This window comes from Nuphar pumila, chromosome 8 (assembly GCF_984573655.1).
Source record: "Nuphar pumila chromosome 8, dmNupPumi1.hap1.1, whole genome shotgun sequence".
Lineage (NCBI taxonomy): Eukaryota > Viridiplantae > Streptophyta > Magnoliopsida > Nymphaeales > Nymphaeaceae > Nuphar > Nuphar pumila.
The window spans coordinates 24,160,485-24,176,009 of NC_143256.1; the positions used below are offsets into that span (position 1 = coordinate 24,160,485).

Genomic DNA, 15,525 nt, shown 5'->3' on the forward strand with positions numbered 1-15,525 from the left:
TTGGGCTATGTAATGCCCCGCCAACATTTCAGCGGTGCATGATGGCTATTTTCTCTGACATAGTGGATGATGTTATGAAGGTTTTTATGGATGATTTTTCAATGTACGGCTCTTCATTTGAAGATTATCTCCATAAATTGACAAGAGTGCTCAAAAGATGTATGAAGACCAATCTGTTGCTCGGTTGGGAAAAGAGTCATTTTATGGTCCATGAGGAGATAGTTCTTGAACATATAGTGTCTAAGAGAGGGATTGAAGTGGATAGAGCAAAGATAGAGTCAATTTCATGATTGACTCCACCTACTACTATGAGATAGGTGCATTTATTTTTTGGACACGCGGGGTTTTATCGGCGGTTCATCAAAGATTTCAGTAAAATCTCTCGATCGCTGTGTACATTATTACCTAAGGATCAACACTTTGATTTCGATGTGGATTGTAGGAAAGCATTTGAGTTACTAAAGGATGCCTTAACCACAACACCTATTTTGAGATCTCCAGATTGGACGTTACCATTTGAGATCATGTGTGATGCCTTCGACTATGACATGGGAGCGATTTCAGGACAAAGGCTTAATAGGAAGCCCTATGTCATATACTATGCAAGCAGAACTCAGTCAGATGCTCAGATGAATTACACCACAACAGATAAGGAATTGCTTGTGGTAGTATTTGCATTAGACAAGTTTAGGTCATATTTAATTGGCTCCAAGATGGTTGTCTATTCTGACCATGCTGCATTGAAGTATCTTTTCAGCAAGAAAGACACCAAACCGAGACTCATTCGGTGGGTCTTGCTACTACAGGAATTTGTTCTCAAGATTCGAGATAAGAAGGGTCTTAAAATGCTAATATCTGGAGATTATGGATGAATTTTTGAGTTCTGTAAAAAGGGTCTGATTCCTGCACATGTCAGGAATCCAATAAAACAATTTTTCCTCAAATTTGGATTCCATTTGGCCCTTCAAATCATATGTTTTTTGAAGTCTGTCAGAAAGTCAATTCTGCATTATAGCGAGGGCAAAACAAGCATTTCAGTAGTTAATTAGATTTTTATAGTTTTTCATATTTTTCTGCAGGTTACATAGTTTAATTGCATAATTAGTGTAGTTAGTTTTAGAATAAATTAGTTATTTTTATAAGATTAGTATAGTAATATAGTTTTTATTTAAATTGTAGATTAATTGTTAGAAGTATTTTTAGAATTAAGTCTAGTTATATTTTGAATTAGTTGCAATAACTTCATTTTCTAACTTGTTATTTTTCTTTTTATAGGTTTTTAAGCATACTGCAGGTCAAAAGGCATTTTTATGTCAATAGAGTAAATGCAATACTTATGAAAGGACAAAAACACCCTTTTAGACTTGAAGAAGTGCTCGAGCAGCATAGTTTGGATTGTTTTTATGTTCTTAGTTAATGTTTGTTCATGTTGATGATTGAATTAATTTTGTACTTGTTATTTTAGTTATTGTAACATTTTGAAGTATTAATAAATTGAATTATTAGATTTGAATATCGAATATTATCTCATTCCTTGTGGATTTGACCCGTACTGATCACCACGACTGTGGAATTTCGGTTTTTATATTTGGTGGTCGATTTTCCAAAACAATTGTTGAAAATTGTTTTTTTTTAAATCATTGCTTAAAAAGGTCCAACTAGTTGTCCCAACCTTGGTTGACCAGCCAGGTCAACTGCGTGAGACCCAAATTGGTCTCATGCACTTTGACTAGGCTTTAACCAATATAGGGTTTTTAAAATTATTTTATAGATTGAGGTGTTTTGAAAAGTAGAAAATTTGGTTTTAAAAGTAAGAAGAGGCATTCAAAACCACCTATTCTTGGGCTAATGCATGAAGAGTTGGGTTTGCACGCATTGTCAGCCCCTAACTTGTGAAGTGAGCTCATCGTGAGCCCACTTGAGTGTTATGAACTCCCTTTGCCACCCCCTATGGCCATTCAAAAATTAGAAAAAAAAATTTAAACCAAAAAAAGAAATTAGCAATTCCACCTTTTCTGGAGCCAATGTATGCAAAGCTTGGTCTAGATACATTTGCAACAGTAAGCTGCTACTCCCATTTAGGAGTAGGGGCTGTGCCACCCATTTTAGCCAATCCATTTATTAGATTCAAAAAAGAAAAAAAAACAAATGCTAAAGAAAAAGGGAGAGAGGTAATGATTGAGAGGAAGGAGGGGGGGGGGGGGGTTGCCTTAGAGAGAAGGAGGAGCGGAGGGGGACGTCCAACCCTCCCTCACTCTCTTTCTCATTCCTCATCTCTCTCCCTCACTCTCTTTTCCCCTTAGCATCAACCTATTTTTTGTGGTGTTAGAACTTTTAGATCTTTAATTGGTGCCACTCATCTTTCTAGCCATAGTCGGTGTAGTTGAGGAGGTCAGCCAGCTAGGGAGTTTGGTTGACGGAGATTTTTGAAGATACTCAGCCTAAGGGTGAAGGCCTAGTCGACCCGGGTAGGTCGGCTCTTCTGTCTCTATTTTTTCTTGTGTTTTCTCATTCTTAGGAGATGATTTTCTAAATTTTTCTTATCTTTTTCATTGTGTTTTTGTTTTGTACAATTTTAAGGAGGAGAACTGCCAAAGAGTCATGCTAGATGGTGTGTCTAGCAGTGCCTAGGGATTGTACCTATCAGACCTTGCGAATCAAGGTAGGTGCTGACCCTCTTCTATGCGGCATTGGCATGCGTTAGGCCCATTTCAAGTTAGGCTTTGTCAAAAAAAATTATGGCTGCAACACTCATGATTTTCTCTAGCTTTGTGGATTAGTTAAAATTTTGTCTTGATGAAATATTATGCTAGATAATCTGGAAAAAAAATGTGCAACACACATAACTATGTATATGCAATTTTTGATTTTTGGTTTAGTTTTGCAATACTTATTTGATTTAGACTAACCAAAGTTGGGTTAAGGAGGAAGGGATCTTCACATTGTAGAAAATACTTTCAGAAGTATTTTTTATGCAACTCGAACTATAAACCCTATAACTAACATCAGAATAATATAGTTTTTAATTGTAATGTTTTATAAATGTGTTGGTGTAACTCAGAATTCTGTCTAAGAAGACTCACTGTCAGTATTTTGGTCAAAACTTTGTCGTTTGGAGTCAAAAAAATTCATGATTTGGCTCGTTGAAAAGCTATCAAACTCCCCGATAATCTTTCTATTTTACTCTTTTTCAAATTTGGAAGTTCTCATTGTCAAAAATACACTGGAATAGAGAGGATAGCCACTCAGGTGACTGTCCAGGGTTGTGTCAGTCCAGCACACCATTTAGTCTGTATCTGGATCTTCCAAGCTCAAAAAATTCTAATTTTTCTTGCGTTAGATCTCTAAAAATTTTATCTAAAATTTTTGTGTTTTAATATTTTCCAAATTCAAAAGTTATCACTGTCAAAAACATGTTGGAATAGAGAGGACACCCACTCAGGTGATTGTCCAGGGTTGTATCAGTCCAGCCCACCATTTAGTTTGTATCCAGGTCTTTCAAGCTCAATTTTTTTTTTTTTATTGTGTTAGATCGTTAACAATTTTTTCTAAAATTTTTGTGTTTTAATATTTTCTAAATTCGAAAGTTATCATTGTTAAAAACATGTTATAACAGAGAAGACACCCACTTAGGTGACTGTTCAGGGCTGTGTCAGTTTAGCTCACCATTTAGTCCTTATCCGGGTCTTCTGAGATCAAAAAATTTTGATTTTTATTGAGTTAGATCGCTAACAATTTTATCTATAAATTTTGTGTTTTAATATTTTTCAAATTTAAAAGTTACCACTATAAAAAATATGCTAGAACAAAGAAGACACCCACTCAGGTGACTGTCGAGGGTTGTGTCAGTTCAGCCCACCATTTAGTTCGTATCCGAATCTTTCAAGCTCAAAAAATTCTAATTTTTATTGCGTTAGATTGCTAACAATTTTTTCTAAAATTTTTGTGTTTTAATAGTTTCCGAATTTGGAAGTTATCACTATAAAAAACGTCCAGGAACAGAGAGGACATTCACTCAGGTGACTGTTGAGGTATGTTTCAGCCCAACCCACTGTTCATTTCATTTCTTGGTCCTTTGTACTCAGAAAAACCCGATTTTTATTTTGTTGCACTACTAACAAGTATATCTATAACTTTTATGTTATGTGCATTGACGAAAACAATAAGTTTCAGCTTTATTCAAGGTTGTCTTTAACTGGTACATCCCAAGTAGGGAAAACCAAGTCGACAACCAGTTTTTTGGTATGAGCCATAACTCGACAACCAATGGTCAAAATTTTTAGCTCAATACAAAAGTGACAAAACTGTCTACACTTTACGTGTTGACCCCATTTACAGTCTGCTGCTAATTTAAAATATGAAAAGGCTGTACGGCATGTCAGTTATAAAAAAAAAGAGAGAGAGAATTCTTGATTTCGTGCCCTACATAAGCATAAAAATAAATTTTTGCCATGGTTAAATAATTCTGTCATGTAGCACTTAGAATGAATATTTCTACATACTTAATTCTCATACAGTTCATGTGTATAAAAAAATTTATTCAAATATATATAATAATGATAACAAAAAAATAATAGTTAGCTTGGAAAAAAGAAAGAAAGAGAATTATGTATGCTTCGAATAATCTATCTAGATACAAATAAGTAAATATAGAGATGAGCATGCATTCAACCCTTAGGGTTGTTGAAAAAATAATAATAGTAATAATAATAATAAAGTAAATATATATATAATAAAATATTATTTAAATAAATAGCAGAAAGAAAGAAAAAAAAGGAGGGAAGAAAGATAGAAAACTCAAAATGGTATTTTTAGTTGTTCTAAAGCCTTGAATAATGAATTAGACCTAGAATATATATATATATATATATATATATATATATATATATATATATATATATATATACATATATATATATAATAAAGAAGAAAAAAACATTTAACCTATACAAGGGCTTGGGGGTCGTGTATGAGGTTTGGGATTCGTAAATCATGGATTTACGAATATCCTTAAATTTCTTAATTTTTCTAGGTATGGACCTTGGGAAATATTTTTTTCCAAGTGAGAGCTTACTGGCTAGGCACAGTAATAACTCATTTAGAATGCAACAAGATGTTTGGACTATATCTAGAAAATGACATTGTAAAAATAAATTTTAGTATGTCTTGTTTGGTAAGGCCATAAGTACCTAAAGGGTACTTTGAGAAATTAAGAATTTGACACTGAATCAGAAATTAAAATAAACAAAATACACATATTTTGGTTACGCCCTAAAAGATGAGGTAACTTGTCACCTTGAGTGACTCTTCACTCGCCTTGACAGCGAGCTTGCACCCAACCCCGTGGGATTGTGCTAAGTTGTCGACGAACTCCTTCTCAGCTGGTGGTGGTGTGTCACTTTTGTGAGCCCCGCTTTGGTCACTAGGGTGGACCAGTCCCCGACCACGGTGGCTTAGGGGACAAAGACTTCTTTTTGTTGTGGAAGTCCAGCTACGTATGCTAGCGGTACTGCACAATGACTTTTTTCCAAGGCAAGAAACTCCTTGATGAAGAATTTTTGTACCTTGGTGTCGGCGACCCGTGTTCTTGTGGGGTTTAAAATAAAATGTTAAATCACTCATAAATTCACACCGCCACATCGATCGGCAAACCTATAGCGACCCGAGGCAGTGGTGCCCTCGTGGAGATAATAACAAAAGTGAGAAAAATTGTAATATGCATTGGTAGAGAGCAACAAATGAACCTAAATAAAAGAGAAGAAAATTTTACATGCATGCATTTAGGATATGTTCAATTGTTGGATTGACCTCTCAAGTTAGAGGTCTTGTCGAGTCAAATCCTGAGGAGTTAGAATTTGAGACTCGTTGTTAACCATGGACTTTGTTGGAGTCCTGTTTGGCTTGGTGAGCTACCCATGTTCGCTATTGCGTAGTGGGTGGTCGTGTTACTTACTGAGGCTTGTAGTTTATCTCACCCCTGCTCATTTTTCTTTTTTTTTTAGGAAACCATGAGTAGGCAGGCTTGACAACGATAAATGCGCATGACTGGAGTATCTTTGGAGCTGGATCATGGACCCTTCTCTTCCTGGGAGTGCTCTATATTTTGGGATTTTATCAGAATCGTAATTGAATAAAATTTTGTGAAACTCAATGTTAGTTCACCTTCTGAATTTTGTAATCAGTGTTGGATACATGAATGGAATGAAAGTTTTGAAAAAAATGTTTGTTCTTCCTTAGTGCTAGAAAACATTTGCAAAAATAAGAAAAAGTGTGAAGGAAATATTTAAAAAAAATAAAATTGGCTCAATTTTTCGTGAAATCTTAGTGAGGGTCTCACAGTTTGGTGTGAGAGCAGAGTTTCCAGAAAGGTCCAAGATCCAATCTAGAAGCTCAAGTTTCACATTTGTTGATTGCATAACTGTGGAGAGTGGGTAAAAGTTGGTTAATGATGCGAATGAAATGAATGAATTGTTGTTTGCTCTTATGATAATTGACTGTTTGTCTGTCTGTGATTACGAGCTTAAGGCAAGAGCTTTATCATAATTTCATTTTTTATTGTTTCTTTGATTAGATGCCGAGGTATCCAGGAGATTGGATGAGGCAGAGGGACTTCATTCTAGAAGCCCTCGTGACACTCACAGAGACAATACAAAATCATACTCAGGCCCATACCCAGCTGCAGCCGCAGTCAACACAGTTGGTGACATATAAGAAGTTCATGGACCTTAGTCCTACTTCCTTCGTTGGGACATCGAATCCCGAGCATGCAGAGTTTTGGATTCAGGAAATCGAAGGAGTCTTCGAGATCCTGAATGTACTGGATGAGAATAAAACACTTTTTGGTTCGTACCGGTTGGTAGATGATGCAACGAAGTAGTGAAAGACCATAAAAGAGATCAGATTTGGTGGAGTTGTAGTCATCCCATGGAAAGAGTTCAGAGTGATCTTCCTAGAGACTTATTTCCCTGACTTTACTATGGATAATAAGGCTCAAGAATTTTTAGAGCTGAAATAGGGTAGCTTGACCCTGTTGGAGTATACGAGCAAATTCAGACATTTAAAGCGATATTGCCCCAACACTTTTCTGATGGATAAGGCACAATCACTGAAGTTCGCACGAGGCCTTTGTGATGGACTGCATAGTAAGGTATTCTTTACTAAGTTGTAGACTCACTCCTTGTATAATTACAACTATAGGTTCGAGATACACTAGCATAGGCAGAACGTGATCAACTACTTCGACCGTGCAGCAGAGTACATGTTAGTTTTATTTCTTGTCATTGAACACTCATATAATTATTATTTTGTAGGTTATGAATGATGAATTTTGTCAAAGAAAATGAGTTTATTAGAAAAAGAAAAAAACATTTATTCAGTGTGAACTTTGTATGCTTTCTCTCTGGAAAGTAATACCAACCGGACTTGGACTCTGGAATTCCCGGATCGGGTTTTACATTATCCAAAAAAAAGAACATGTCGAATTACTATAGTAAACCGAAGAAGACTTTTCCAAGGTGTATTTTCAGCACCTTGAGATACACCGGTTCAGCCATCCATAGATTCTGGTAACTTTGGTCACTTCAATGTTCCAACATCCTTCTCGTGAAGTTCCTGCATGGGCCAACATGAGATGAATAGATTATGGCCTTACACAACAAGTTAGTAACACTTCAAGAAGCTCAGTATATAGAGAAGATTTCATTTACCACTTAGATGAGAAAACGGTTGCCACTCTGAACAGGTTGTGAAAAAATTGCTAGTCTGTGCTGTTGCCTCAGGTTATAGTCATCTTTTTGCAAGAGCCTCTTATTGTCAAGACATTGTCTTACAAAGCAGAACTGCTCTGGTATTTTGACATTTAAATATTATTGGCAGTCAACAAAATTGTTCACAAACATTTATATATTGAAGATCCACTTGAGCATTCTTTTCCATCTCATTGACCACGTTAGCTTCTGCCCTCTCATCAGCTACATTATCACTATGTATCTCAAGAGGGCATTGATTCAATCTATCTGGAGTAAATAAGGTAGAAACAGGAAACTTCAAACCTTGGAAAACAAGCAAACCAAGAAGAATTGGGAGGATGTACTCCAGTGGCCTTGTTGATGTGAGTTTTTTATTTGCTTGACCACGTTAACAAATGTGTACTCCCTCGTTTCATAATTCTCTTTTTCTTCTTTCTTTTTGTTTTCAATGTAAAGAACCCTCTCATTATACACTTTTTTTTCTATCTCATACACTTTTTCATCCCTCACATTCTAATTCTTTTCACACACACACACAAGACAAATGAACAAGTTTATGCATCAACAACCATATAATTCAAAAAACACCTACTTGGAACATTAGGGAACTTGAAACTCTGATAAATTACAGAAATGCACAGCACAAATGACAACGAACGGATGATGCATGTTTAGTACTTGGAATGCAAATGGATCGGATCTGGAACAGCTAAATACATGGAGAGTTAGTATCCGCATCGAATCCAGAACAGCCAAAAACTGCAAAACCTCCATCCCCGATCCGACCCATTTGCGTCCCTGTTTAGTACCAAGGCATGATGTTAACAGCAAACATACATGTTTGACACAGGAAAAGATGTTTTCTTAAGCTAAGCACTAGCACAAAAGCTTGGAAACCACATAAATCTGATGAAAAAAAATGCATGAATGAGCACAAAGCAAACGAATTTAAAAAAGTATGAATGGAACTTGAATGCCACACATGGAAATACGAACTCACCACAGGAATAAGAAAACATGACAAAAAAGGGTGGGGAAAAAAGAACTATCACACAATGGTTCATGCTAAGAATAGCCTAGTCAAACACCCTACAAAATAGTGTCACACTGAAGCAACTCTAGGAGGAGGGGGAGGAAGAGGAGCAGATTCACAGAGTTCAGTCTGTTCACCCTGATGGGCAGATTCACACTGCTCATTTTTTTCATGCAGATCAGGGGCCTCATTTCCTCCAAAGTACACCCGCATCATAATTCCGAGACAAACAGTAAATATAAACACTGCCCACAGAATGCCCCTCAGTGCGGTAGGCAGAACGATGCTTAGGGCAAGCACAAGAGCAATGAAAGCAATTCCCATTGTTAACCAGGTCATAATTTTCTCAAGAAACATGAGACTCTCTCTCTTGGTGTTGCTGCAATCAAGTAGGAAAAGCAGAATACGCACAGCAAACAGCATAGCAATTGCAAACACAAAGGCATAGAAACAGTACGATTGTGCCTTTGTTTGATTTGAATAACTGGCAAAGCCAGGCAAATTCATCACCACTTGACAAGCCATTGTGATCACAAAGAGTAGCACTTGTGCTTCACCGGTTGCAGCAGAGGCTTCAAACCAGGATGCTGCTTGGGAGATCATGTAAACTCTGCTCCCACGGACCCTCTCCTCAAATTCTTCATTATTAACCTAGAGATTAAGAGGGCATCACGACAGCTGTTTTACGAAAAGAATTAACTGCCAAGCATTATCATCTGGAAATGATCTTTTAAGTAATATCTTTGAAAATAAAAACCTGTGTTTGGGTGTGGTGTGGTGTGCAATGAAACATCTCCATTCATGCCTTCTTGGTCATGAAACCTCACACGATGAACAAATTCCTTTATAAAGAACACATACAAAGATTTGTTACTATAAAAAGGCTAAAGATAACCCCATCAAACCACACCCTTTTAACATTAATACCTCAAAAGACAAACAAATTCCTTCTATTAAGAACACGTACAAGAGTCGTTAGTACAAAAGGATAATCATTACCCCATCTGACCTATGGTTATAAGAATACGTCCTACCTACCGAAACAGAATTTGTAAACTTGATATCAATAAATTGCTTCTACTGTTGCGTTTGGAATTAGGATGGTCAAGCAAATAAGAGGAAACGGAGCTTTGGAAAAATTAAGGGTGACAACAGGAGTGACGTGAGGAGACCAAGCAGGGAAGGGATACCTGCTGAGGTAGGGAATTGGAAAACTCCTCCCACTTAGCAGATGGGGCTTCAAGCAGTGGAAAATGGGGATTTCCCCACTTCTCCTTATAGGGAGTTGAATCTTATTCTTGTTTTGCTGTTGCGGATGCTCTCCCATTCCCTTGCATCGACAGCGGGGTGATTGTGATGAAGGCACGGGATCAAACCCCGCTCCATAGCTTTCAGAGGTTGCCCACGTAAGGCAGGCCTCACCCTGGTTTTCCTGGCTTAGGCGAGGGTTCATCGTCATAAGCAAGTGCGTTGAGACTGATCAAGCCCCATTCATGCCCTTGGCCTATAATTTGAAGGGGTTGGGACAACCGGCTCGTCGACAAAGCTCTGGCTTGATCAAGCCTGGGCAACCATAGGGTTGAGCCAAGGACCTAAAACCCAGCCCCAATCTCAGCCCAAATGAACTAAGCTGCCATCTCCTGCGGGCAGCCCAACCCAAAATAGCAGGCTGCTCCGGATCTTTAATTATTTTTGTACGGAACGATTGCTTCTCGGCGGTTCATGGGCCATAAGCCCAGTTCAAGCCTGAAAATTGGGTCAGGCCGTCAACTCAATGCCGACCCCCAAACAAAACGGTGGCATCCGAGCTGTTCTTGTGTCGCAAGGGTATGGTTGGGCGGGCCTCCACTACTGTGAAGCCTGAAGAGACTTGAACTCTTTTGGCATGACCTTATTCATTATCACCATAATCAAATTTCAACATCATCATCATCTTCTTTGATATACCTTTGATGCAAGAGTGGAGCAGAAGACTCGGGTACATGAAGATTCATTTAGATCTAATTTAGTTTAAGGTTTTTATTTAGATACTTTTAGAATTGAATCTTTTTATTAATGAATCTATCTCAGATCCAAAGTAAAACTAGTATTTTTTTTTTTATTATTTACATTATGGAATTTCAAGTTGCTTTCCTATTCTTGTCCAATGGTTGCCATTCAACCCATTCTCCAGCTATGAACCAACTGAAAAAGTAACATAAAACAAAGCGTTCAACATGGTTTTTAATTCGCCAGACGACTGTAAAAAAAACAGAAGGGCAATAACATTTTAACAACATGAACAACATGCCAATCACTGGCTAAAAAGTAATGGAGTGAAGGAACATGCATATCGTTGGGAGGGCAAGGGAGGTACAGGAATTGGGAAGTTTGACAGACTGGATTGGTACTATGAAACAACGACTGTGGTTCTGTTTTTTGATTGACAGATATGGATTGGTACCATATCAACTGTTTACAGAAAGATCCAGATTAAAGAAGACACAAGCATCTGCAAGAGCCATGCTTTAACTCGGTTAAAGATTCATTGACCAAACAGGCCACCATACTAGGCTTCTAATTATATCACCTCGTTGGTGAAAGAATAAAAACTGAGAAGACAATCAGTACATATATGTCATCATGTGGATTTTCTATTAAAAGCTAAAAACAACTCGCCCACATGGGAATAGCATCATGTGGATTTTCTGGCCAAGTCCAACAGCTACCCTTCTTTTCTTTTTCATCCTGTTCAAGTATTGATGATCCAACTATAATAATTTTAGGTTCTAACATACAAGCATGAAATATAGCATACGCATCTAATAATTTTAGATCAAATGAAATTGAGCATCAAATTTTCCTAATTGTGTGAAGGCAAGTAATAAGCTTAATTATTGCAAGACCAGGAGATAATAGGATTCATGAGACACTGACCCAGAATAGAACACAAATTAATTCCAGTTCTCCATCATACCATGATATCAGCTGTGCAAAAATACGGGGCTAATTTTGGTAATTAATTAATAGAATTTGAGAAGATTTTGGAGTGAGCATTTATTTTCAAACATGCATCTGGGTAAAGAAACCATCTTCTTGGATCCATATATTTGGAAGTTCATGTCTTTCTATTTCCATTTTCTAAGTTTTCTCTGACCAAGAAAGGCTTCGTAGCCTACTTATAGAGAAAACAGACCAAAAGAAACAGAGGAGCCTCTAAGAGAGCATTGCGGCTTGTGGCACACTTCCTTTCCTCAACAAATGAGGGTTGAATCCATTGCTACCAATGATTATTAATTTAAACAACAAAGCGTGGGGTCAGTAAATGAAACAGTAGCAAACAAATGATAAGCAGAATTAATCAAATTAAGCATAACCAGATCATGGGAAACTATAATTCGTCTCAAAATGATTGACCTACAGCAACATGAATAACAATAAGAAAATTAGTACCATGTCTTGAGATGAATTTGTTGCTGACAAGCTGCCAACAGCTTCAAAACTGCTATGATTTCACATTACGCAATGAGATTATAATGACAGGAGCAGAAGAAGTCGTATAGAGATAATGATCAATTTTCTCTTGAAGCTTCGAAGATTGATCGTTGAAACTTCCAAGCTTCCTAATGGAAAATGTAATGAAGCTACGCTCATTCTTCTTGGATTAAGGAAGTCAACCCTTTGAAATTACACGGTTGCTGCTCAAAATTGATATTATAATGACAGGAGCAGAAGAAGTCGTATAGAGATAATGATCAATTTTCTCTTGAAGCTTCGAAGATTGATCGTTGAAACTTCCAAGCTTCCTAATGGAAAATGTAATGAAGCTACGCTCATTCTTCTTGGATTAAGGAAGTCAACCCTTTGAAATTACACGGTTGCTGCTCAAAATTGATATTATAATGACAGGAGCAGAAGAAGTCGTATAGAGATAATGATCAATTTTCTCTTGAAGCTTCAAAGATTGATCGTTGAAACTTCCAAGCTTCCTAATGGAAAATGTAATGAAGCTACGCTCATTCTTCTTGGATTAAGGAAGTCAACCCTTTGAAATTACACAGTTGCTGCTCAAAATTGATATTATAATGACAGGAGCAGAAGAAGTCGTATAGAGATAATGATCAATTTTCTCTTGAAAGCTTCGAAGATTGATCGTTGAAACTTCCAAGCTTCCTAATGGAAAATGTAATGAAGCTACGCTCATTCTTCTTGGATTAAGGAAGTCAACCCTTTGAAATTACACAGTTGCTGCTCAACGTTGATATTATAATGAGTGTGCCAATTTTCCAAGATACATTGCACGATCGTCGAACCTCCCAAGATATGTCACCAAAGCTTCCAATGGATGACTTGATGAAGTCGTGGGTCATCCTTCTTGGATAAAGAAAGTCGACCCTTAGAAATTACAAAGTTGGTGACTGACATTGATAGCATAATGATTGTATGTCAACTCTTCCAAGACATTGCATGATCGTCAAACTTCCAAGATATGTCATTGAAGTTTCCTAACAGAGTTATACACATCCTTCTTGTATCAACAAAGTTGGCCCCTGGAATTACATAGCTGGTGACCTACATTGATGATACAAACAATGATTGTGTGTTTAATCTTTAAACACATATACATTATTGTTGAATGCATGATATGTTTGTTGGAGGGTGGAGTTTGTTTCCTGCCTGGATATAAATCCATAATTTTTGCCGATCCAAATTCACGGTAAGTTGACCGCAAGGGGTGGCTCTCCTGCTCATAATGTGGGGGTTAAGAGGCGTTAGCCTCCGAGGCAAATTTTTTGGAGGATAGTTATGTAATTTTACCTTAGACTTGTTGTCATTTTCAATGACACTAGTAAACTCCATGTAAAATTCATAGACTCCTCCTATTTAAGGAGGCATCCTCTTATGTATTGTGTATCCCAATCAATAAAAGAAGAAGGGTTAGTGCAATAATGGATATAGGCAGTTTTCATCGAATCATATAAAATCCTTATTTTTTGTGTGTGGTTTTTTCCTTTTGATTTTTTTGTGTTTTTTTTTTTTATTCATTGGTAGGTTGAAGGGTTGTTCCCTAACAACTGGTATCAGAGCTTCAGTTCAAAGGAAAGAGTGAAAGCAATGGCCGCAAACGAAGGAAAGCTAAAGATCAACATATTTGATGGCAAGGACTTCGATTAGTTGTTGAAAGTTGCAGATCAAAGACTATCTATATTAGAAGTTACAGCAACCCCTTCTTGAAATCAAGTCAGTGGATATGAAGCATAAAGATTAGGATCTATTGGACAGACGGGCGCTAGGAGTTGTTCGATTGATGTTGGCTCGAAATGTCGTGTTCAATATAAAAAATAAGAAGACCACAATTGGTCTCTTGAAGGCACTCTCAAACATGTATGAGAAACCATCAACATTGAATATAATATGCGTCATTTATTTAATCTAAATATGGTCAAAAGTGCCTATGTTGCGGATCACATCAACGAATTCAACGTCATTATGAGCGAGTTGAGTTCAGTTGAGATCAACTTTAAAGATGAGGTTTGAGAATTGATTATGTTATCCTCTCTGCCAGATTGTTGGGGGTGCGATTGTGATTGTCGTGAATAGTTCTTTCAGTTGAAACAAGTTAAAGCTAGAGAAAGTTCAAGATCTGGTTCTAATTGAAAATATTCACAAAAGAGAATCAAGTGAATCCATTGGTTCAACCTTAAACTTTGAAGGCTGAGAAAAAACAAATCAATGAGGTCAAGATCGTAGCAAGTCTAAATCTATGAGAATGAATCAGTCTAGACCCCAAAATAAGCATGAGAGACCCCTTTGTTGAAACTGTGAGAAGAAAGGGCACTTAAAGAGGGACTCTAGGGTGCCTAAGAAACAAAATCAAAAGTAGAATAAAGAATCTATGAATGCAACAACAATAGCGGCAGTTCTCGATGCCCTAATCCTGAGTGTTGACAACCCCATTAAATCTTGGATCATGGATTATAGAATATCCTTCCACTTGACCTCATGTAGTGAAGGCATGAAAAATTATGTTGTTGAAAATTTTAGAAAGGTTATCTTGCTGATGATGAACCTTTAGATAATGTGGGAAAGGGTGATATTAGAATTAAAATTGCTAATGATAACTTATCATGTACCATTTCTTGGAGGCTCACGCTACTACGTTACCTTTATTGAAGACTCTACTCGAAAGGTATAGATTTATTTAGTTAAAAATAAATTTGATGTATTTTCTACTTTTAAGAAGTGAAAAAGTCAAGTTAAAAACAAGGTAGGGTAAAAATAAAGTGTATGAGGTCTAATAATGGGGGTGAGTATAACAGTAAAGAATTCAAGGAGTTTTGTACAATAAATGAGATTCATATCGAAAAGATGGCTCTAAGAACACTACAACAGAATGGAGTTGTTGAACACATGGACATAACTTTGAATGAATGAGCCAGAAGCATGAGGATACATGCTGGATTGCCCAAAATGTTTTGAGTTGAAGCAGTAAGTACAACAACTTACTTGATCAACCGAGGGACTTCTATTACTTTGGACTTTGAACTACCAGATGAGGCATGGACAGGAAAAGAGGTAAATCTATTATACTTGAGAGTTTCTGGTTGTGTTTCACTTGTATATGTAGATTCTAATGATAGAGATAAGTTGGATCCAAATTCTAAGAAGTGTTTTTTATTAGATATGGTAATGATGAATTTGGATATTGGTTCTAGGATGATCAGAACAAAAAAAATCATAAGAACATATGTTATATTCAATGAA

The 15,525-nt window shown here is 36.8% G+C and overlaps 1 protein-coding gene across 3 annotated transcripts; it reads right to left on the reverse strand.

Moving 5' to 3' along the window:
- Positions 1 to 7,438: 7,438 nt before the first annotated feature.
- Positions 7,439 to 12,228, reverse strand: LOC149829807 (uncharacterized). Of its 3 annotated transcripts, none has more exons than XR_016433597.1 (3): positions 9,972 to 12,202; positions 7,707 to 9,432; positions 7,439 to 7,611 (listed from the first exon to the last, which is right to left on the reverse strand). XR_016433597.1 is itself a non-coding variant. In XM_090015636.1 (3 exons), exons 2-3 carry the CDS (start codon positions 9,578 to 9,580, stop codon positions 8,851 to 8,853), a joined length of 624 nt encoding a protein of 207 aa, XP_089871762.1. In that variant the 5' UTR covers positions 9,581 to 12,040; positions 12,214 to 12,228; the 3' UTR covers positions 7,791 to 8,850. The 3 variants fall into 3 exon arrangements, 2 of the variants coding, with proteins under 2 accessions (XP_089871762.1, XP_089871761.1); XM_090015636.1 differs by lacking the exon at positions 7,439 to 7,611 and adding an exon at positions 12,214 to 12,228 and having other exon boundaries at positions 7,791 to 9,432; positions 9,539 to 12,040; XM_090015635.1 differs by lacking the exon at positions 7,439 to 7,611 and having other exon boundaries at positions 7,791 to 9,432; positions 9,539 to 12,202.
- Between the last annotated feature and the right edge of the window lie 3,297 nt (positions 12,229 to 15,525).

Bases quoted from the DNA above. Each gene is read 5' to 3' on its own strand.
- LOC149829807 (XM_090015636.1), bottom strand. From the start codon at position 9,580: ATGGAGATGTTTCATTGCACACCACACCACACCCAAACACAG. The intron at 9,433-9,538 runs GTTTTTATTTTC...CTTAATCTCTAG, and splicing joins CACACCACACCCAAACACAG to GTTAATAATGAAGAATTTGA.